At 40.0% G+C, this 25,466-nt stretch overlaps 1 protein-coding gene across 1 annotated transcript in view; it reads right to left on the minus strand.

The window, feature by feature from the left end:
* Positions 1-24,092, minus strand: part of LOC120915354 (immunoglobulin superfamily member 1-like) — a 65,719-nt gene extending 41,627 nt beyond the window's left edge. Inside the window, exon 1 of the mRNA XM_040325775.1 lies at positions 23,945-24,092. Coding sequence (XP_040181709.1) covers positions 23,945-23,996 — 52 coding nt within the window. The 5' untranslated portion in view covers positions 23,997-24,092. The remainder of the gene's footprint in view (positions 1-23,944) is intronic.
* Between the last annotated feature and the right edge of the window lie 1,374 nt (positions 24,093-25,466).

Consider the following 25,466-nt stretch of genomic DNA (forward strand, 5'->3'; position numbering starts at 1 on the left):
TTCGACTCCAGTGAAAATTAAACTCCTTGGCTAAGATGACTAATGTAGCATTTTAATATGTTTATGGAACTCCAATGAGCCTGGTCTTTTGCATACTGCAAATGCACTAGCCTCTAGGCATTTTAACAGACCATTCAAATCCTACATGTATGAGACGAATTCTGTCACATGCATCTCAAACACAGGCATAAGATGCTGGCAAATTCAAATCAGTAGAAACATTCAAAATATTAGATTGTAAGCTTCGTTGGTAAGGCCTTTCTATTCCTTCTGTATTGAACTGTATTGTAGATGCACTTTATATTGTAAAGTGCTGTGCAAACTTTTGGCGCTATATAAATCCTGTATTATAATAAATAATTCTGTATTATAATATTTTTCACTGACTAGAGATATCCACCAAGAATCCATCCTCCAGTGGAGAGCTGGCATATCAGGAAGAAGATAAGCCCCAAGCCTTACTGGTCTTTTTGGTCTCTGTTGGCTTTGTCAGAGGGAAGGTTTAGTGTATGTAACTCCCACGGGGAAGTGTGAAAGGAGTTCTCACGTTGGGCAGATTCCAATGACTCACAAGTGTGCACAACAACAAAACCTCCTTAAAGGGGTTGTAAAGGAAAAACATTTTTTTACCTTAGTGTAGTCCTACTTCACTTACCTCATCCTTCGATTTTGCTTTTAAATGTCCTTATATCTTCTGAGAAATCCTCACTTCCTGTTCTTCTGTCTGTAACTCCACACAGTAATGCAAGGCTTTCTCCCTGGTGTGGAGTGTCGTGCTCGCCCCCTCCCTTGAGGGGGCAAGCAGCAGAGTCAGGATGCTCTCTATGTTGCAGATAGAGAAAGGAGCTGTGTGTTAGTGGGCATCCTGACTCTCCTGCTCGCCCCCTGCCCCCTTAAGGGAGGGGGCAAGCATGACACTCCACACCAAGGATAAGCCTCGCATTACTGTGTGGAGTTACAGACAGAAGAACAGGAAGTGAGGATTTATCAGAAGAAATAAGGACATTTAAAAGCAAAATCAAAGGATGAGGTAAGTGAAGGAGGACTGCACTAAGGCAAAGGAAGCTAATTAGGGAAAACATTTTTTACCTTTACAACCCCTTTAAGGGAACACGTTGAGAGTGATACACACAATCTAATTAGTACATAGCATATTATCTGCATAGTAACTTATTTTAATTATTTTATGTGGTCATTCTTTAGCCATGGTATAGACATTTTCTGTTAAGAGTAACCCTGTTCAGCCAATTATCCGCTTATTTTGATAAAAACCAGTGTTGAATCCAGCAATCTGTTCTCCATAATAATCCCACAATCTAAATTGTTTATTCAAACAATCTTCATTCAACTTTAAAAAAAATAAAATAAACACAGGATTCTATAAAAAGGACTAAAGCTTAGGCTATTGTTCAGCCAGAAATGATTCTTTGCCCCTAACTCCCAAATCCATCTTGTCTCTTTCGATAATACCAGTTGATCAAAATTTTCTCTCCACATGAGTTTTAAAAACTCCTTCCATAACCCAACATTTTAGCAAATCAATCTCTCCGTTATGTTTAAGGGTGAATTGTCTTGCTACAAAAGATCTGAGATTAAATGTGGTAACAAATCATAAGTATCATAAATATGATTATAGAGGCATTTTCTGAGGTATCTAATTGTCTTTTATAAAGCTCCACAGATGCAGGTCAGCGCATATACTACTTCCTCCATTCCACAATCAATGCACGCCTACACCTGTGGAGCCTCTCTGTGGTCAAACAAAGGGTTTGTCCTTCTATTATGTATTAACAGAAATCACACCTTCTACATTTGGACTCCCTATCATCAACTCAATATTTCACCCCTTGTCTATAGTTTTTTATTTCTATCACAGGATTTCTTTGAGGTTCTTGAAATTCCCTCTGTTCAGATGTATATAGGTCATCAATATATTTTGATGGACCCATGAATAAGTCTGTATGACGAAACATGTTGGGGGCATGGCTAAACAGCAACCATCTGTAAGCACTTCACGCTTGCACACCAGATCAGAGAATAGCGGTTTAAGCTAGAGGAGCGGATGAGAGTGCTATCTAAGCCGTACACCTCGGGTCCGCTGTGACCACACTATATACTACTACAGATGTTTTCTCCAAGAGCTGTTTGCTGTGATTTTACTTGCTGGCTTTGAAGTGATGTGATGTGAGTGTAATGGTTGAAGTTTTTTACATAGCTTTTTATTAAAATGGTTTTACAATATTACACTTTTTGGAACACTTTTTTTTTACATGTGGAGAGAAGAGATCCTATTTACATGCTTTCGGCTGGATAACCACTTATCCTAAATTATCTATTAGGATAATAAAATAAATTCTATCTATATGCCTTGCCAGCAACATAGGTGTACCTTTACAATTTTGAGTTCTTGTCTGTCATTACAGATCTATTTCAGTAAAAAAACAAGGTATGCTATTTCAAAGATTCCATTGTAATATCAATATCCATATTTATTTATTTTAGGTTCTTATATAGCACCGCCAATTTACGCATTAAAGTAATATGTGCAAACTGTTGGCACTATATAAATCCTGTACAGTAATAATAATATTATTAATATATGGGAGGGACTAATGCCATCTCACATTTTATTACTATAAATATCTATCAGGCAACTAACAAGAGGCATCCAACAGGATATGTAGCTCATGACCAAAGTTAAAAAGTTATAAATAATAAGAAAATAGCCCTTAAAAACTATAACAATTTAGGAACACTATCATTGTTTAAATGTTACAAAAAATATAACAGAATATGTAAAAGGGAAATCAAGGACACAAAAATTCAAAACGAATGGCAGATTGCAAGAAAGTAGGACAAACCCCCAAAGAGTCTTCAAATATATTAAAGAAATTGTAAAGTCTCGTTTTTTTCTCTATAAAAATGATAAATATGTTATACTTAAACTTCTCTGTGCAGTGATTTTGCACAGAGCGGCCCAGATCCTCCTCTTCTCGTGTCCCTCTTCAGTTCTCCTGGCCCTTCCCTCTTGCTGTGTCTCAGCCAATGAGGAGGGAAAGTCCCGGATGGCCGAGGCACTGGTGGACATGGCTGAATACAGAGGGGGCTCAGGTAAGCATTAGGGGGTGCTGGGGCAGCTACTGCACACAGAAGGCTTTTTATCTTAATGCATAGACTGCATTAACATATAAAACCTTCTGCCTTACAACCACTTTAATAGTAAAAAGGTCAGGTCTGAGCATGTAGGCCCTTTACAAAATAATCTGGAGTGAGTGACTGGGGAAAATAGAAGGCCATTGTTTTAAGTACTTTCTTCAGCTCTATGTATACAAAGGAGCATGGGGGAGCTCAAGTCCATAATGAGGATGGTATTGAAACAGCCCCAAATGATTCACAATGGCTCAAAAGTGATATGGTCCAGAAATACTTAGACATAATAAAGGTGGATAGAGTACCTGGACCAGATGGCATCCACCCACGGATCCTAAAGTAATTGAGCTCTGTCATTTCTAAGCCATTGTTTCAAATTTTTAGGGACTCGTTAATGACTGGAATGTGGTGTCTTTATTTAAAAAGGGATCAAAGTCTTTACCAAGTAACTATAGACCTGTTAGTTTAACTTCTATAGTCGGGAAGATACTGGAGAGTTTAATAAAAGACCACATAGATAAGTTCTTGCTGGAAAATATTTTAAGCAACAGACAGCATGGATTCATGAATAACAGAAGTTGTCAGACAAACCTGATTTCTTTTTATGAGGGGGTACATAAAACCTTGAACAGAGGGGTGGCTGTGGAGGTAGTATACTTGGATTTTGCAAAAGCGTTTGATACCCAGGTTCCCACACACTGCTAATATGTAAGGTAAAGTCTACAGGCTTGCAAAGGTCAGTTTGTAAATGGATGTAAAACTGGCTAGGATAGGAATCAGAGTGTAGTCTAAGGTTATCAGTGGTGTACCCCAAGGTTCAGTGTTGGGACCCCTACTTATATCTTTAGAAATGATACAGGGTCTGGGATTAAAAGTACTATTTCAGTCTTTGCAGATAACACCAAGCTATGCCGTGGAATAACGTCCTTACAGAATGTCTCCAACTTACAAGCCGACCTCAATGCACTGTTAAATTGGGCAACTATGTGGAAAATTAGGTTTAATGATAATAAATGTAAAGTTATGCACTTGGAGGCTAAGACTATACATGCATCATACATACTGGGGTAAGTACAACCAGGGAAATCCACAGTGGAGAAGGATCTGGGGGTTTGGTAGATCAAGACCAACAAAGTCCTTTCTTGTATTGAGAGAGGTATGGACTCCAGAGAGAGAGAGAGATACATCATTTTGCCCCTGCACAAATCATTAGTAAGACCTCATCTGGAATGTGCAGTTCAGTTTTGGGCCCCAGTTCTCAAAAAGGATATCATGAAACTGGAGAAAGTGCAGAGAAGGGCAACAAAACTGATAAGAGGCATGGAGGAGCTCAGCTATGAGGAAAGATTAGAGGAACTGAATTTATCCTCTCCTGAGGCCCCGTACACACGACCGAGGAACTCGACGTGCCAAACCGACTTTTGCCATTGAACAACGAGGAAATAGAGAACATGTTCTCTATTTCCTCGCCGAGGTCCTCGTCGGCTTCCTCGGCCGAAAGTGTACACACGGCCGGGTTTCTCGGCAGAATTCAGCTCTAAACCGAGTTTCTGGCTGAATTCTGCCGAGAAACTCGGTCGTGTGTACGGGGCCTGAGAAGAGGAGATTAAGGGGGATATTACCAACGTGTACAAATTCATAAGGGGTCAATATAGTGAACTTGGTGTTAAGGACAAGGGGGCAATCTTTACATCTAGAGGAAAAGAGATTTTATCTCCAAATACAGAAAGATTTCTTCCCTGTAAGAGCTGTGAAAATGTGGAATAGAGGTGGTTCTGGCCAGCTCAATAGATTGCTTCAAAAAAGGCATGGGTCATTTCCTAAATGTACATAATATAACTTGGTACTAACATTTATAGGTAAAGTTGATCCAGGAAAGACTTTTTTCCCCTGCTGTAGCAAATCTGGATCAACTGTGGCTATAGGATTGTATAGATGGGATTGCATGATTTTATTTTTTATTTTTTTATTGGTTTACCTAGATGGACTTGTGTCTTTTTTTCAACTAAACTAATTATGTAACTATGTAACTATGTATAGATAACCAGTAGTATAGAGTTCACAGTAATCAAAATTGAAACCAAACAAAAAACAGAACCCCTGATTCGCAGACTCAACAGACCACAGTGCACATATCTAAATATGTCACAAAAATATAGGAAACTTCTTCTTGCACAATATACAAAATGTATTGCACAGACAAGAATATAAAAACCATGGTAAGCAAATTCACACACAATATATTAAAATCCTCCCTGTATCCTGCTCTCATAGATACCGGGAAAGTCATCTCAAAAGTTTTTCTTACACAATGCTACAGTCCTCATATAATATACAGACTTAAGTAATCTCCAGAAATAAGGATCTAAAGCATGTATCCCAAAGTGTCCAATAGTATATCACAAATGATAAAACAGCTTAACTTGTTTCTGAACTTCAAAAGATGATGCACAGACACCAGATGTGACAACAGTCATCCTATGCACATGAGATTTGAACTGTCTTTCTAAATGTCTAGTGCAAGGGCAGTTGGGACTGGTGCATTTGGAGTGTGCAAGAGGCTGGGCTCCTTGGAATTCCATGAATATACTAAGATGCTACAAGAGTCATCTTATTCAAGACATTTGATTATCACTGAAGTTGATCTTCAACCACTATGTAGTGTACATGACATTTGTCTATTATTCGGCATCTCATATCCAGTTGTATGCATTTTATTAATAGGATACTTTTTTGAAGTGTAGACTCTAGCCATGCTGTTTGGTCATCTGTGATATACTATTGGACACTTTTGGATCCAGTGTCCTCTAAATATCTTCCACAGCTAGATGATGAATTATATCTTGTATATTTGCATGACTAACTACACTGTGCATAAGAACAAAAGTAGGGGTACATATCCTGCCGCACACATTTAGAAAAAATATATATTTAAACTGAAATGTACCTTGAATGCCTGTCATGTCTCAGATATCAAATTATTTTCATGAGACAACCTTCCTCTAGTGGATACTGATGGCCATTTTGATGGTACAACCTCACAGGAAGGCCATTTATACCATTTTAAAATAAATGCACTTACCATTACCAGTGGGATTGAAGCATTTATCTATACCTTTGCATGATTATAGTGAAATCATAACCTGCATAAATTCTTTGGATTCCCTTTTCTGGAAATTCACTGGGAATTGAAATTAATGGACGGTAACTAATTTTAGTGGTGAGGTGATCGGGAGATCAAGATGTGTAAGTACGGGAGGAGTTAAGAGACAAATGAGGTTTGTAGAGGCTACTGTGAGGTCCCTGGGCTCTTCAGCTATAGAGGCTTCTTACAGGAGCATAGCAAGAATTCCCTTCAGACATCAGGGAGCCAGGGACAGGTGGAAGTGAAGAATGTGGCAGAGGGAAATAGGGGTTGTCAGCCGCTGAAGAGAAATATAAAAACTACCCAGCAGATGACAGTGATAGATCTGCTTGGTAATCACAAATTGATATTGTAGTCCTTAATGTAGGTATATAATATAGGTATATGTTGTCCATGACAACTGTGGTGCAGGTAAAAGTTCAGGTGCCAACCATCCCCAGAGCGTATCCTAGAACTCTGTGAGAATTTGGAAAAGGAGGGAGGCGCACCTACTGTAAGTGCAGTATTTAAAACAAGGTTTAATGCACAATGGTAATGTACTTACAAGAATTCATGGGCAAGTCTGTGATAAAAGTGTCCTCCTCAGGGGTGCCTTTTTATCCGGATTTCCCCAGGGTCCTGATGGTGTTAGGAGGCTATGCCGGAACACTAGAATCAACCAGAAAGTGCAGGGAATCCAAGCTGCCTAGCGTGGACCGCACGGAGGGGAATTATGTCACCCGGTGGGTGGGCCTCGGTGAAAGGAAGGATTGAAAACTTGGCTACTCGCTCCGAGCTCACAGCTCCTTCTACTAGCCAGTAGAAGGAGCTCATGACATGCTCATGAATTTTACGATTTTGTAAGTGCATTACCTAGTTTTAAATACAGTACTACACTTAGGTGCACCTCCCTCCTTTCCTCCTTTTCCAAGTGGCTAAAGAGAGGAGTTTGAGCTGGCAGGAGTGATGTATGCAGGCAGGTGACCTGTCTTGGTTTTGACAATTACTTGAGTTCAGAAAAAGGATTAGTGTGGGAAGGTGATCTACCAGGGGTTTGTCAACTTCTGAGATGCCAGGAAATATGGCATTAAAGCACTGATATAGATTAGGAGAGGTAGTTATGGTTTTAAAAAAAAATTGTGGGGTAGGGGGTTTGTTGACAAGTAAAAGTTTAGTCTGTAATATCAGCAGCATGGGTTTTGTTAATCCAAGAGTGGTTCATTTTATTCAAAGTGAGACAGTTTACATTGTCAGTGTACAGAGGGATTTACTGCACCATAACAAAACCTCTAGCTCTAGTGCATACTGGGCAAACTTCGGTGTGTTCTGTCGCTGTATAGCAAAGCCACTTTAGAGGGTGTGGTGGGACCACCATTATGTCCTGCAGAACCTAGGCCCAGTGCCAGAACAAGGTTATCCAGTGCCCAGGGCAAAGATAGCAAACTGCGTCTCCCTGGGTGGTGGAGGGGATGAGACTAGTATTGCAGTTTGCTGTGCCAAAATGTACATAATATTTGTGGCACTTGCTGAAATAGTACCAGAAGTTGTGGTAAACCACAGTGAACTGATATTTTTAAAATTGGTATAAACATGGCAAAAGAAAATATGTCCCTGCATAACTGGTGTCAGCATCGGTGGTATCACTGGAAAGAAAAAAATGTCCCAGCATCAGTGATATCATTGGAAGGGAAAGCGTGTCTGGGCATCGGTAGCTGGACATTTTTATGGTCCCTATGTTAGTGGTGTCGCAGGGAGGAAAAATGCTTCTGTGTTACTGGTGTTGCTAAGAGGAAAAATGGCGCTGCATCAATGTCAGTGGGGAGAAAAATGCTCTTGTTTCAGAGGTTTCAGTCAGAGGAGCAGTGTTTTGGCAATTATGTCAAAGGGATAGAAGAGAGGAGGGGAACTGGAAGGTTGAATGGAACTAAAGTGATCTAGGGGAGGGGTCTGAGGGAGTAAGAGGAGCTGAAAGGCTCTAATTAAAGGGAGGAGACTAAAGGGCTGTTTGGGAAGTTTTAAAGGAGAGTGGAGGTCTAAGGTATAGTTAACCCCCCACCCTTTGTGTACAGTTCAGACCTTATTTTCAGTGCAGTGACTGCCAAGAATTAAGGCAGCTTTTACTTCTGCCCATCTTTGGTCAAGTGACTGCTCTCTTCCACCCACAGCAGGCTGCGATTTGAGGGAAGAGAGACCAGAATCCTCCCTCCAGCTGCTGAGTGACACTGCAGTCAATGGAGCACGCTTCTCCACATATCAACACTGTGCTCAGAGCACATGCCCCTTCTGCCACACCTAGAAAATGCTAGAGGGAATTAGCAAGCAACCAGTGGTTACATGTATTTTACTATTTACCCCCAACACTCTCTAGAATTACTACATCATATCACTTGTTAGAAAGATATACTGTAACTGTATGTATTTCCTATTACCTCCTCAGCTTTATCTAGTTGCCACAATGTGATATTTTACTACTGCAGAAGAACATTTATTCTGAAGGGAAAAAAAACACTTGCTTTTACCAAATTTTCATAGAACGAATGTCATTGCAGATTCACTGGACAAAGCAAGGGGGGCACTATAATTTTTTTTTTTTATTATTCATTTATTTAGTTATTTTATTTTTACACTGTTGATTTACCATGGCTTACCATAGCGGAGAGAGACAATTAAAGCCGATCACTGCTTTGTTCAGCTGTCCAACCAGCCGACAGACACAGTGGGATAGGAGAGCCCAAGCAAGCTGTGGAAGGCAGCAGGGGGGGGATGTCCCTGGGTGTCCCCTCCAGTTGCTTGTAACAGCAATCCAGCAGCTAGTTAGCAGCTATGATTGCTTTTACAAAAGAGCCAACCACCGTCTCTAAAATACGGGACTGGGATGATGCCTGCAGCTGCATCATTCTGGTATAACCACTTGAAGTCCAGCGACATACAAGTATGTTGCTGCATGACAAGAAGGAGATTGAAGAATAAGGAGGACATTTGAAACAGTTGACGGAACCTAATAAACGAGTGTTTATGCTTATGTGCTTGCTTAAAGTGGTACTAAAGTCAAATATTTTTTTCTTAAATTAGATAAAAATAACATAACTCACCTGCATTAGATTTTTTTTTTAATTTCCATCTTGGACCTTCCTTTTTCAATTGTCCCTTGATCACCCTTCTATATTCCCATTCTCTCTGTGTCCCCTGTGCCACCGGGACCTATGGAGTCCTGTGTGAGCCTCTACAGCAGTGGTTCTCAACCAGGGGGTCGGGACCCCCCCGGGGGGTCAAATGACGATTTGCCAGGGGTGACCACAGAATCCTGGGCTGTTCCTGAAGCCCGCTCCACTCTCCCAGCCTTTTTGTGACCGCCCACTCAGTTCACAGCATGGCTGAGGGGCAGAGACTAGAGGTCATCTGACTGGTGAGGAACAAGAAGTGGGAGGGGCTGGAGGAGACAGTATCTCCTGATTTGGGCATAGGTGTCACTGCTGCGAGAAACCACAAAGTTGGAGACACAGGGCCATATTCTGAGTAAAAGTTACGATGGAGTATCTCAGGATACTCCATCGTATCTCTCTTTTTTGACCCGCGTATCTATGCGAGTGATTCTTAGAATCACTTTTGCATAGATACGCTGAAGATCCGACATGTGTAAGTCACTTACACTGTCGGATCTTAAATGTAATTACTCCGTCGGCCGCTAGGTGGCGTTTACGTTCAGGTCTCATTTGTTTATGCAAATGAGCCTGATACGCCGATTCACGAACAAAATTGCGTCGCGTAACCGTCGCTAACGTCGTTTGCGTAGGCGTAAGGTTACCCCTGCTATATGAGGGGTAACCTTACGCCAGTCCCACGTAGGCCATGTTAAGTATGGCGTCGGGTCCGCGTCGTGTTTTCCCGTCGGGTACGTCGTTTTACTAAGTCGTTCTTGAATACAACTTTACGTCAATGACGCACACGTCGGCGTCATTGACGTTTTCCGCCGAGAACTGGAGCATGCGCACTGGGCTAATTTAAGCCCGGCGCATGCGCAGTTCGTTAGAATCGGGGGTGCGCTTAATTTAAATATAAGCCGCCCCCTTGGATTTACGCGGGGATACGCCGGGCCAAATACACTACACCGCCCAAAACTATGGAGCAAGAGTTTGGGGAATACAGCACTTGCTCCTGTAGGTTGGGGCGGCGTAGTGTAAATGGCTTACGCGCCGCCCGCCTACAATCTACGGGAATATGGCCCACAGTGAGTAACACTACCTGTGATTTATAGTTGCCATTAAAAGGCCCCACTACAGTTCTCAGATCAGCAGATGACCTTGATCAAGAGCATCTAAGTTGGCTGATCAGAACTCCCCCCAGCATTGCCACTCATCCCAACCCCCACCAAGGAGTAAGAGAAGGAATACAAATAGAGACTACATGGAAGGGAGTGGAAAGAGGGGGAGGAAGAAAGAAAGAGAGTAACAAGAAAGATAGCTAGAGAGAGGGATGGGGGAAAAAAAAGAAATTAGGATAGAGAGAGAAAAAAGGGAACAAAGAGAAAGCGTGGTATATCCTAAAATGTACCATAAGGGGATTTAATGCTGGACGAGTGAAGGGACTCGGGGAACGCTAAATGTCCGTGGGTTAGGGGCACAAATTACTTTTCTTGCCTTGGGTGCTGACAACCCACGCTACGAAAATAATTTTACCGTTAGGGGTCCCCACAACTTGGGAAATTTTATCAAGGGGTCACGGCACTAGGAGGTTGAGCTCTACAGCATAGTGTACTACAACTCTCCATGCAACAAAAGAGGGGGAAAGAACTATGCGTGAGCATAGGTGGGACTTTGAATGAGGCACATACCTGTGCCTCCATCCCTTTTCCTATGGGAAACACTGCGGTGGAGCATACACAAGGCCGGGTTTCCCAGCCAAAGCTCTCATGGCAGTTTTCCTGCCAGGAAAACCGTCCGTGTGTAGGGGGAAAAAGCTGTCGAGGCGGTTCTCGGCTTTCCCCTCTGGTTTTACCGCCAGGAAACCCGATCGTGTGTACGAGGCATAAGGCTCTAATTGGCTTAAAAAAAGGGTGCGGGGCGGGAAAAAACTGCACCCAGTTGTGTGACAATAGCAAATTAATTTTTGCTATTGTCGCCTTTCCGTCCGTCTCCCGTGGCATTTGTTTGCTGCAACCCCCCAAATATTGAGCACCAGCCCCTACTGGAGCTAACTGAGCAAAGGCATGACCTAAACAACCTGTTGCTGATGGGAGAATCTGCCAGTGTTCAATTAAATCAAGATTTTAGCAAATCCTGTCTCAAATTTGTCGACCTGAACTTAGCGGCAAATCCCACTGAATTAGATGAACTATTGAAAAGAGGGAATCTTGTCATTGCCTTGGGGGACATGTGCTAATTTTTTTAAAGAGACTTGGAGGGCAACAATTAAATACACAAAATGTTTAAATACAATGCTTTAAAGCTCTATGTTGTGTTACAGAATAGTAAGATTTTCACAGACAGCCTCAACAACAGTGTACAATGGCAGCACGTATTTGATTGTAAAATGGAGCTTGTTTTTCTTTTACTGTTAAATTGGCACACCCAAAATGTTTTATTGCAGTTTGAAAAAAAAACATCCTGTCCCTGGGGAATTTATAGCAAACTCTTATCAGAAATTAGATCACCAGAGATGACACAGCAGTGTAAAATTAGCAAGACTGTTTTAACCACTTCCCTAATAAAGCAATTTGTAATTTTTCTATAAATCAACATTTTTTGCTAGAAATTACTGCAAACCCCCCAAAAAGCATACATTTTTTGAAAGCAAAGACCCTACAGAATAAAAAGATTGTTAGCTGCAGTTATTCACCAAATGCATATTTTTAAGAAAAATATATATTAAATGAATATAGCAAAAAAGTGCAAAATGACACACAATATTATACCCAATTTGGGTTGCCAAGTAAATAGATACCAAACATGTCAAGTCCTAAAATTGCGCATGGCTGTGAGATTAAAAAACTATGGTCACAAAATTCTTCATAGGCAATGCTTTAAGAGCCTTTAAAAGCCCCAGTTTAAAGTTACCCATAAATTATGGCCCTAGAATTACTACCCTCACCTGACGTTTGCAGCAATACCTCACATGTATGGCACAATGGTTGTGTACATACATACATACTTGCCCCACTCTGTGTCTTTTATATGGGGTGTGTGCAGTAGTGACAGTGTTGCTTTAAAACATTTTTATTTTATTTTAATTTTTTTCAATTATTGCTATCACAAGGGGGCTTATTAGCTCCCTATGTGATAGCATGGGCAGGTAACAGGTCCTTTTTATGTAGACATTGGGGGTCTATTGGATCTCCAATGTTTCCTCTGCCCTCCAATGTAGGGCACTAGCCGAGGAATGACAGCAGTGACATTTGAAGTGACGTAATGCACGTCACTTTCAGGTCAATTGTAGCAGGAGAGATCAGGAAAGGGATGTTCTCCATGTTCCTCCTGCGCTCACTTAGGAAGCAGTTTCTCATGTTTCGGGGGTTCCTGGTGGAAAGGTAGAGCACAGGAACCACCACAGGTACTGCCATTCTCCTCCCAACACATTTCTTCAATCCAATCCTAGATGATGCCTTTTAAGGGGAAAAGCATTGGGAGGACACAGGAGTTGTGACATCACCATGTTCCAGGCCTGCTGGTGTATCCCGTGGTCGGATTATCTCACTACCCCTAGACCAGTGATGGCAAACCTTGGAACCCCAGATGTTTTGGAACTACATTTCCCATGATGCTCCACTACACTACACTACAGAGTGCATGAGCATCATGTGAAATGTAGTTCCAAAACCTCTGGGGTGCCAAGGTTCGCCATCCCTGCCCTAGACTTTACTTTTAAACCTGTAAGTACAATATTTCTAGTTTTAATTAAGACTGTGGATATACTGTGCGATGAGCCTTCATCTTTTTTGTATATAATATACATAGTAAATTAGTAGGAATACCGCGCTATCCCTTTAAAAGTGAAAATAAAGCAGCTTGCACAGCAAAAAGATCAAAAATTTGCAAAGAATACCATAGAAAATAAAAGTGCAGCACTAAAAAATTATGTGTATAACATAGATAAATAAAATTAAACCCCAAAAAAAATCAAAACCACCACGTGAGAAAATATTCAAATTAATTATACATGTGGTGGTTTTGTTTACGTTTTTTGGTTTAATTTAATTTATCTATGTTATCAGTATATAATATACATGCCAAGGCCCGAATGAAAGGGAGAGCTGACTTGTGGTTTGCAGCGAGCTCTGATATGCATGTGTGGAGGCTGGGATGCTGACCATCGAGCAAAGGATCCATTCCTGACTAGTGCATCTTTGAGAACGAGATTTGGCTGTTTAAAGGATACCCCCTTATGTCATGCTTATCATGATCTTCTATAATCTAGAGATCATGATTATCTGGTAAGAGGCAAATACTTCTTTAAACACTGGTGGAACACGGAAGCACTTTATGAGTATTGAACACTCAGCACTGGGAGCAATGCACTTTGTATTTATATTTGTTTTTTGGAATTTAAAATGAACATTTGCTTTTCATTCATAATTTCATAGATTTTTTCATATTTTTTTAAATATATATATATAAATAACATGTTTCATTTACACTGGGGTTGATTTACTAAAGGCAAATCCACGTTGCACTACAAGTGCACTTGAAACTGCACTGAAAGTGCACTTGGTTAGTGCAGTCGCTGTAGATCTGAGGGGGACATGCAAGGAAAATACAAAACAGCATTTTAGCTTGCACATGATTAGATGATAAAATCAGCAGAGCTTCCCCCTCATTTCACATCTTCCCCTCAGATTTACAGCAACTGCTCTTCCAAATGTACCTTTAGTGCACTTGTAGTGCAAAGTGGATTTGCCTTTCATAAATAATCCCAACCATGTCTATATATATTGTTTTGATTAATTGATCATTAAAGTGATTGTAAAGGCCATTTTTTTTTATCTTAACTAAAGCTATAGTCATTAAAAAAGACACTAAGGTATAAATTATAGTGACAGGATTGTGACCCTGCTAATAGATTGTATGAAACAAAGTCTATACAAAAATGTAATAACATTTATACAATAAATACCTACTTAGAACTGTGAAATTCATCAATATACAACCAATAAGTAAATCTTATTTGGTCTGTGTAATTCATTAAAAACTATTAAGTAAATAAATATCTTTATTCATCAAATATTATTAGAACCAAAAATAAAATCCTATGTGCAACAAACAATAATGAAATAAATTCATGTGAAAAATTTCATATAAAAAATGTCCACAGTGTCCACTATATGCAATTCATAAATAAAGAAGTAAAAATAAAAATTAATTCTTCAATTCATATAAATATAGACACAAATCACAAATTGTCCCCAGTGCCTGTTAAAGTAATAGCCAGTGAAAGGTATTTTATCTCCAAAGTACACTCCATCATAAAGTGTACAATACTTAATTCTTAGACCTTTTCCTCGAAAATCAAATCCACACCACGTGTCCTCCACCATAAGATTTCTGGTACTCATCTGCAAATTTTAGCAAAATAAATGAGTCACTCTCATTTTACAATGTTGATATAATCAGCCACACTTCCAGCAATCCAAACTAATTTCAATCAATGGGTAAGAAAACATCAAATGGGAGACAAACAGCAAACATCCATCACCACCACAAGCAGAGATTTACACATTGAAGGAGCTACTATTACTGCAGGAAGGTAAGCGCTCTGTGAGCTCACTGTTTTAAAGAATTGCTTAGAAGAACTGTTTTGAAGAATTGCTTAGGAGACCACAGGAACAACTCGACCCGAACATCGTATGTTCGATCATTTGTCGAAATACAAACGTTTTGGGCCGTTCACGCCAAATTCGACTGGCGTGTCTCGGCCCATAATTCACTGCGGCATCGCAGTGCATTGCTGGCTGATGATTCTCCAAGCATGCTGGCCAATCACAGTGCGCAAAAAAACAGAGAGCCATAATTGGCCAAAGCCAGGGTGGCTTTGGCCAATTATGGGCTCAGGGGGTTTAGTACACGCCCCACACTATTAAAGGCCGCCTGCAAGTCGGCCTTGTGTAGTGTGTTGCGGTGGTTAAGAGAGGACAGAGAGAGAGTGTCATTTATTGCAGGTAGATGGAGCAGGCAGGCAAGCAGGCTAGTAAGTTAGAGTTACAGGCCCAGATTCTCGTAGATCGGCGTATCTTTGTGCGGGCGTAACGTATCCTATTTATGTTACGCCTCCGCAACTTAGACGGGCAAGTGCAGTATTCTCAAAGCACTTGCTCTGTAAGTTGCGCCGGCGTAGCGTAAATATGCCGGCGTAAGCCCGTCTAATTCAAATTTGGAAGATGTGGGCGTGTGTTATGTAAATGTTGTGTGACCCCACGTAAATTACGCTTTTTACGAACGGCGCATTCCCAGTGTGCATTGCTCTAAAGTACGCCGCAAGGACGTATTGGTTTCAACGTGAACGTAAATGACGTCCAGCCCCATTCACAGACGACTTACGCAAACAACGTAAAATTTTCAAAATTTGACGCAGGAACGACGTCCATACTTAACATTGGTACGCCGCATGTACGCCTCATATAGCAGGGGTAATTTTACGCCGGGAAAAGCCTAACGTAAACGGCGTATCTGTACTGCGTCGGCCGGGCGTACGTTCGTGAATTTGCGTATCTAGCTGATTTACATATTTCTAGGCGTAAATCAGCGTACACGCCCCTAGCGGCCAGCGTAAATATGCAGTTAAGATCTGACGGCGTAAGAGACTTACGCCGGTCAGATCTAATACAAAGATAACGCATAGATACGACCGCTCAGACTCAGAGATACGACAACGTATCTGGAGATACGCCGTCGTATCTCCTTTGAGAATCTGGGCCACAGTGTGTAGAGGATATATATGCATCCCAGGTGTTGTATATATATTTATACACTGTATAGTTACCTAGATCCGCTCTTCCTAATTTACTGACAGGCAGGCAGGTGATTGTGCTAGCTGCAGTATTCTCACGTGGTGTACTGTCTGTGTCCTCTGCAGTGTGCACCTAAAGCTATGTCAATAGATTTGCTGGTGTTTCTCATATTAATTCCTAAAGGCAGTAGAGCTGCACGATTCTGGGAAAAATTAGAATCACAAATATTTTGCTTAGAATGATGATCACGATTCTCTCAGGATTCTCAAAAAAATGCATTGTGCTTTTGTTAGCATGCGATTTATTTATTTTTTTTGCACACACATTATATATATTTGTGTGTGTAAATAAAAAAAATCACAAAAATAAAAATGCATGCTAACAAAATCACCATGCATTTTGGTGCAGCAGCATTCAAAAATTTAATTTAAAAAGGCCCATGCACTTTTTTGCTATTGAGGGCGCACTCACTGCGCACTCACGGCTCTATGTTTTCCAAAAAGCTTAAAAAATAGATTTTTTTGGCTGGAGCTACACTTTAAAAAAGTACCAGTTCAAAATTACAAACAGATTATACGTAACAACAAACCTGCAGTCCCTGTCTTGTTTGCACCGTCTGATACTGCTGTTCAAAGTGTATAGGGCCAAAGGGGATGGTAATGACCTGGGGGGAGGGGGGCGGGGAGAAACCCATGCTATTTTTCTTAATGATTTTCATCCATATTGCAGGGACCAGACATTACATTAAAGCCTCAAGCAGTTTTAAATGACTTTTTTCTTATAGTAACACCCAGCAGGTACGATATTTAAAGGAATTTTTCATTTTTTTTTTCACTTTAAGCATCATTAAAATCACTGCTCCAGAAAAAACGACAGTTTTTAAAACTTTTTTTCCATTGATACATGTTCCCTGGGGTAAGACCCGGGTTCTCAAACCCGTTTTACGACAATACCTTGCATATTAGTCTTTAAAATGAGCACTTCTGAATTCGAACGTTCGAGTCCCATAGACTTCAATGGGGTTCTAAATGTTCGCGCGAACGTTCGGTTCGTTCGACGGTTCTGGTGCGAACCGAACGGGGGGGGTGTTCAGCTCATCCCTACTCTCCATCACCATGTAAGAAAGGAAAGCGCCGCATAGCATAACATTCTTAAACCTTTATTCAGCTTGCAATGGTATTACACTTAAGCCTTGTACACATGATCGGATTTCCATCAGACAAATCCGTGGATTCGTGTCCAAGGGGCGTTGACCGTGAACTTGTTCGGCACTAGCCGAGGAATGACAGTAGTGACCTTTGCAAAAAAGAGAGGAGATCGCGCTAAAGTGTAAAAATATAAATCTTGAGTGGTAAAAACACATGAATGTTCAAAATAATAAAAATCATAAATTGATAAGTCCGCCAAAAAGGCAAATTCTGTATAAACAATCTCCCAAGTGTATACAGCAAATCCACATGAGAAAGTGCTTGAAAGGAAAGAACCTCCACCACAGTCAAATAAAGCCTCTTACCGAATGGAGATGATCTCAAAATTATAAGAGATCAAAAACAGCCTGGTAAGAGACATGGATCGATGGTGTCCGATATGAAACCCAGATGATGGAAACCTGGTAACCCTTATCCTTGGTAAGGGTAAATGACTTCCGATATGCCATTCGAGGGTATGTAAGAATAAAAGGGGCTCACATAGTGTAAAACCTTAATTTATTCAGTAAAAATAAGTGAAATCGCACTTACAATTTGTTCAAGTATGCAGAGCATATAAAAGCCGGCCAGCTTAGGAACACACAGCCCGTATCCGGGTAGAGAAAATGCGCAGTGACGTCAGAACGCCGCCTCCCTACGTTTCGTCACGACAGGACTTGGTCACGACAGGACTTGGTCACGAAGTGATGTAATGCACATCACTTTCAGGCCATTAATTGCAGGAGAGATCGTTGGGCGTTGGCCGTGAACTTGTTCTGCATACAGACCACAGAACTTTTTCAGCAAACATAAACAAAATTACGTGGTTTTTCTGCTCTTTAGCGCCACCCTTTGGGCAACTTCTGCTAATGTTGATGGTTAGCATTGGTTCGGAGCATGTGTGTTTGTACTTTGGATTTTAGTCCGATGGACATGTGTACACACGATCGGATAATCCGACGGAACACATTTATTGTAGGACAATTTGAGAGCATGGCTATCCAACATTTGTTGTCGGAAATTCTGACAATTGTCCAATGAAGCATACAGACGGTCGTATTATCCGACAAAACCCTTCCATCACAGAATTTTTGTAGGAATATCCGATCGTGTGTATGAGACAGTACATTCTCTAAGGATGACAGTGCATTTGTTTTCACCATTGACTCCAGCCGTGAACGATGGCTGCAAGCGTACAGGCTTGTGCGGGGTGATGTCACTTAATGTAGTTCTGCCCTATGCGTTTTGGCACAATATCATCAACAGGAGCGGTATTATTGTTGCACATAAGATTTTATGTTTCGTTCTAATAATATTCAATGAATATAAGTATTTATTTTCTTAATAGTTCGATGAATTACATAGATCAAAAGATTTATTTATTGGTTGTATATTGAAGAATTTCACGGTTATAAGTATCAGAGATGCAAGGGCATCTTATCCTTTTAGTGACACTACAGATGTAGAGGCATTTATACTGTGCCACCATCAACACAGGGGCATTTTGTCCTCATGTTGATGCCAGGGCATTTCTTTCCACATCACTTTCCCATATTTTATTTTAGAATAGAATGTTACGAATGATTTGGTAGGCATTCTGCATCCCACACCCTAAAACTCCACCTTTTCCAAGGAAGGATGGGGGGGGGGCACAGTTTGGCGTCTTTGCCTTCGGCATTGCATGACCTTGTCCCAGAACTGGCAGGTAGACAAGGAGTGCCTGCAAAGAAGCTACAGGAGATTAGAATTACCGAGATGCAGCAAAGGATGGAAAAAAAATGAAATCAAGTATTTTATCGTTAAAAATTGCTACATGTCATGCAATCAAAAAAAAAAAAACAATCACTATACTCTGGGCTGTGGCAACCTTTTTGTTTATTTAAAAAGCAGCAGGGGTCACGTCTGACATGAGCGACTTTTCAGAGTGATTTTGCTCACCTTGAGAAGAAATATATCTCCTTGTGTAATTCTGTTGGGGCTTAAATCCACTTAAAAAAAGATTATGCAAATCATGTACCATAAATGGAATTTTGGCATGGAAACTATGTACGGATAAATATTGCTGATGAAAAAATAGACATTACATTTTCCTTTTTAATATAAAAATTATTATTTTTGGATTTCCAAAATTAAAAAAATAGACATTTTGGAAATCAATGTAAAATCAAAATCAATCATTTTGGAAAAAGGAAAAAGTAATGTCTATTTTTTCATCAGCAATATTTATCCGTACATAGTTTCAGTCGTTTATTCTAACATAGGGGATTGCCTTTAAATGGTGCCTGGGATGTGCTGGTGCAGTTTTTTATGCCATTGCATTAAGGTCTATGGGGGCAGATACACATAGAAATAGATGGGCGCAGCGTATCAGAGATACGCTACGCCGCTGTAACTTACTTTTGGCCGGTTCGAATCCTGGAAGAATTTGTGCTGTAAGTTACGGCGGCGTAGTGTATCTCTGGCGGCGGAATTCAAATCGGCGATTAGGGGGCGTGTTTCATTTAAATGAAGCACGTCCATCCCGATTCACAGACGACTTACGCAAAAAAAATAAAAAATTAAAATTTCGACGCGGGATAGACGGCCATACTTAACATGGCAAGTCTAACTATACGTCGCAATATAGCAGATTTAACTATACGCCGGAAAAAGCCGACTAGAGACGACGTAAGAGAATGCAACGGCCGCGCGTACGTTCGTGGATTATCGGAAATAGCTAATTTGCATACCCGACGCGGAAAACAACGTGAACACTACCCAGCGGACGCCGAAGTATTGCATCTTAGATCCGAAGGCGTACGAGGACGTACACCAGTCGGATCTAACCCAGATGCCGTCGTATCTTGGTTTGAGGATTCAAACCAAAGATACGACGTGGGTAATTTGAAAGTACGCCGGCGTATCAGTAGATACACCGGCGTACTCTGTCTCTGGATCTGGCCCTATGTGGCTAAATTCACACCAAGTTACACTGCAGAAAGACATACAGCAGTTTCAAAAATGGTCATGGGAAAAATTGCATAGATGTGAAGAGAAACATAGGAAAAGATTGACATATCTGTATGATGGACAACATATGCACAGATTTGAACAGGGAACTTTATATCCCTTTGTTTGTAGTGGACAACTTTTGATAGATGCTTATGCAATAAAATAAGATTTTATTAAGGTTCTGTTCACATCTCTGTGTTCTGAATCGCAGGCAGAATTGGCGCAATACTGCTTTCGATTCGCAGCAGCGGGAAATCGCAGGACACCCGTTCGTGGGCTCCATTTCAATAGCACCCTAAACCCGATTCATCAGGCGACATTCGCAGTAAAATCGCGCGAACAGAATCGTGGGATGTCTGTCGCCCCAAAAGAAGTACATGAGCTTCTTTTGGGCGACGAGCATCCCACAATTCTATTTGAGTGATTCAACTGCGATTGTCGTCCCCATACGCTAAGATGTGAATGGAGCCTTAGGATTTAATAGATAAAATCATGGAGATTAGTATTAGTCTGCTACAGCCAAAGAGAATTTAGTACCAAAATGTCACTGGTAACTGGACTGGCAAAGTTAAAAAGTGAACATTTTTCCGAAACTGAACCTCGGTCAATTCACATCGGTTTCGTGTGTACGCGGCCTCAGTGTTTAAATTATTGGATTAAACGTTTTTTTAATCAATACTGAACTATGGAGCCCCTCTTTGTTTTGTATCCACTGCTGAGAGCCTGGTATTGCCATTGAGATCTGCTAGAATATCGTCAGCCCTGGAAGTGCTGGAGTGTAATCCCTGATAGTCTACTGCTGCTGCTGCTGCTATTATTGGCAGGCTTATGATACAAGCCTGCTGAGGTGAGAGGATTGTGAAAACGAGTGAAGCACCTGTTACTTTTGCGGTGGAATGAAAATTTGTGTCACTTTGCACTTTTTGAACTGTATGGACTTTTGCATGAGATTGGATTTATTACTGAGGATCACTATTTTGGAATTGGCTGCATGAAGATTTTATGTTTATGGTTATTCTTCATTGTCTATTTTGCAATTCCTCAAGATTATCACTGTATTAATAAGCACCTTAGTTTGATCTATATGCACTTTATTATTTTATGCACTTTATTATTCACCATTTATTGATATTTATTTATTACTATTATTAATTTATTATTGTTAGTTAGTAATATTGTTATTTATCACTTGTATTATTAGTAAGCGCCCCAACACCCCCCCATTCCTCACAGTTTGTACAGAGATGTACACATCGGAGCAAAAAGAGTGGACATGAGGGACAGTTGGGAGCTACAGTATGCTGGTATGTTGGCTCCTTAAGTCTCATACACACCATGAGAATATCAGACGAATGATTGTCCGTTTTTTTTTTGCATGCTAGTCTCCATATCGAAAATAAAGATTACTCAATTTAAGAAAACTCCCGTACGGCACAATACAACTTCGGGAGTGATGTATTGTAATGTATTCTTTAGTTTCCGAGCATCTGCTGCCTTGCTCTTCTGATATTTTTTTGGACCAAAAACTATACGGATTGTTCCTTTAGATAATTTTGTGATTTTTTGTGATCGGCTCTCGAAAGCTGTGTACTAAGGATCGGATTATCGTACGATCTCTTCAAAAGCGTTTTTTATGGGAAGGGTTTTACTTGGATAGGATGGGGGAAAAATATAGCAAAAACAAAAGAGAAATTTACATTGAGTTTAGTAGTCACCCAAGAAGCAAGATAATGCATATAATTAGAGGGGTGTACTATAAATGTTACAATGAGATCTTGTAAGACTGTGATGAATTATAATGAGAATTCTATGAAAAAAAGTATTTATAAAAAAAAAAAAAAGCATTTTTTTTGTCTGATTTTCTGACCGTGTGTACTAGGCTTTACTCAAGGAAATTAAAACCAGATACAGTATTTGGTACAGGTATATAATAGATAAGCGGAGAACATTGTGTGTTAATATACAGTACAGCTTCTGATGTGTTAAGGGTGTATGCAAATTCTACATTGCATCAGTTTGTGGAAATGGACAGACCAATTTTTTGTTAGGATGTAATTCCTATTGTTACAGTGTGAAGCATGAACAAAGATTCAAAAGAAGTTGTGTTACGGTATTGTATTAAAGGTGCACATATAGTGGCCTGGAGAGAGGAATCACTTGTGAGCATCTACATACCAGTCTAGTCACATTAACCATCTACATTGTTTAACTATTTGACTTACCAAATGATGATACTAAATTTACAACCCCCAAAGATACAGTAAAACCTTGGTTTGAGAATAACTTGGTTTGAGAGCGTTTTGCAAGACAAGAAAAATGTTTTAATAAATTTTGCCTTGATATACAAGCGACGTCTTGATATAAGAGTAGTGTCATGTCACAACTGAGTATAAAAAAGAAGAGAGGAGACTCTAGGTTTAGCAATATGGTTACATTTAATGAAGGTATGTCATTTATCAACTTTATTGCTACACTTAGAGGTGCCTCTCTTCTCTTTTATACTCTGTAAAAAAATGCTTTGATATACAAGTGCTTTGGATTACAAGCATGTTTCTGGAACGAAAACCAAGGTTTTACTGTATACGGTTAGATTTTTGTATCTTTGAATCACCATCAATTAGAACTTCAGCTAACACTTTTTAATCATTTACAACAACAGTTGAGTTTTTGTCCTTTTGGGATAAAGATTTTACATAAATATATAAAAGCTAATTATTTTACATAACCCCATTACACTTATGGCATTCTAATAGAGTTTAGAGTTTCTCAACCCTGTAACTGCTACTTTTGCCAAAGAGCTTGCTCTCTTAAAAAAAAAAGAAAAATATGAAAAGATTCCTTCATCCACATTATATAGAGTGGATGAATGAATCTCCTTCTGTGGTTGTTATATTTTGACAGCCAATGCCACCACAGTCAAAATACCCAAACAGGGGCTAAAGGTGAGTGGATGCAGCCGATGTTCAGATGAAAGATTTTCAGGACTTTCAACAAAAGTTGATCAAAAGATTGACTTTTGTCAAACAGTGCGGGGCTGGCGGATCTGCCACTGAGGGAATTTTGTCCAATTCCTCAGGTACCAATCAAAATGTGCACATAGGATAGCCAGCTTTACTGGGCAGATCACGAGAAAAAGAAGTCTGACAAAAAACAAAACTAGTGCAACCAACACATTTGAGTATTGGTGAGCTGCAATATATTACATTTTTGCTTTTAGGTTTAGATATGTTTAAGTCTGGGAAATTAATAAGAATTTCTGCTTTCTTTGTTCCTTTTAATTTACTTCCCCTTTTTCCAATGTTGTGCTTATATGTATATTATTATTTTGTTAACTCATCTTATAGCAAATGTTTCATGATCTCCCTATTACTGTTTCTTATTGCCAAAATGTAATTTTGACTCTAATAAAAATATAACAGAAAAAATAATGTTTTCTACATTCAAATAGCTTCTAATGACAATATAGGTGTTTGCTTTAAAACACTTAAGTAGAAAGACTAAAGACTTCTAATGTGATTTTTTTTTTTATAAATATATATTTAAAAATATACTCACTAATAATGGTCCTCAAGAAGAACATGGTAGGACGTGTTTTCCTTACACTCATTAAGGTGTGATTACTAAGTAGGAACACACAACTTAAAGCATATAGTAAATCGGAAACTACTGCATTGCTTAACTGTATTTAAACTCCTCCTTCCTCTTATCAACAATTACTCAAACCATTTTCAGACATACATTCTTATAATCTTGCAGCTGCTTAGGAAACCAAATCTGACGCTAAAAAAAAGTGTGTGCATGTGTGTAAACTGCATAGTTACATTGTTTATAAGGTTGAAAAAAAAGCATGGTTATAGTTCATCTTATCCTATGTGTGTGTGAGTGTTTGAGTGTGATTTTCATTCTTTACCAATTCCCATAGCCCTGTATATTCTGCTTCTTGAGGAAGCTATCCAAACGTGTCACTTGTATTACATTCTGGGTGAGGGAATTCCCCATTTTACTGCTCTAACAGTAAAGAACCCTTTCTGCAATCTAGAGTTACATCTTATTTTTCCTCTAACCTCAAATCATGGCCTTGTGTCCACTTCAGGGACTTTAAACAGTTTATTACAGTTACTGGAGTCACCTTTGATATACTGTATGTGTATATTGTATTAATATCCCCTCTTAAAGGGGTTGTAAAGGCACATGTGTTTTCACCTTAATGCATTCTATGCATTAAGGTGAAAAAACATCCGAGCATTAGTGGCCCCCCAGCTGCCCCATTTACTTACCTGATCCCTCGAAAGTCCCACGTTGTGAACGTGCTGGCTTCTCGGCTGGGCTACTGGGCTCATTCATTGGTTGATTGAAAGCAGCGCAGCCATTGGCTCGCGCTGCTGTCAATCACATCCAATGACGCGACATGCCGGGGGGCAGGGCCGAGTGATATTAGGTGGCTATGGCCCGCCGGCTGTATCACGGAAGCGAGCCCGCAAGAACTAACCCCCATGGGAGAGAGCACGCATGAAGGGGGTTAGTTCCTGCGGGGAGGAGCCGAGACAGCCACCGAGGGACCCCAGAAGACCAGGTTCAGGGCCACTCTGTGCAAAACGAGCTGCACAGTGGAGGTAAGTATAACATGTTTGTTATTTAAAAATAAAAATACCTTTACAACCTCTTTAAGCACCTCTCCTCCATGGCAGTGAATAACAAATCTATGTACTTGATTCTCATAGCTGAGGTCCTCCATCCCCCTTATTAAATGTTGGTCTCCTTTTCTAAACTCTTTCTAATTTAACAACATCTTTCCTCAGTTTGGTGGCCATAACTAAACTGTATGTCCAAGAGGAGGCTGAACCAGTGTTTTGTAAAGGGGTAAAATTATCAATGTATATCTGAAATGTATTAATACATGAGAGTATTTTGCAAGCTTTGTTAACTGCAGATTGGCATTATATGCTATGACTAGGTCTGTGATCAACAAATACTTCCACATCCTATATATACACAGTATATCAATGACACCTCTGTCACTGTTCTTTTCGTACATCACTAGCCAAGGGAGTGTTTAAAGATTGAAATGAGGGCTTAG

The sequence above is a fragment of the Rana temporaria genome, chromosome 10, assembly GCF_905171775.1.
Source record: "Rana temporaria chromosome 10, aRanTem1.1, whole genome shotgun sequence".
NCBI lineage: Eukaryota > Metazoa > Chordata > Amphibia > Anura > Ranidae > Rana > Rana temporaria.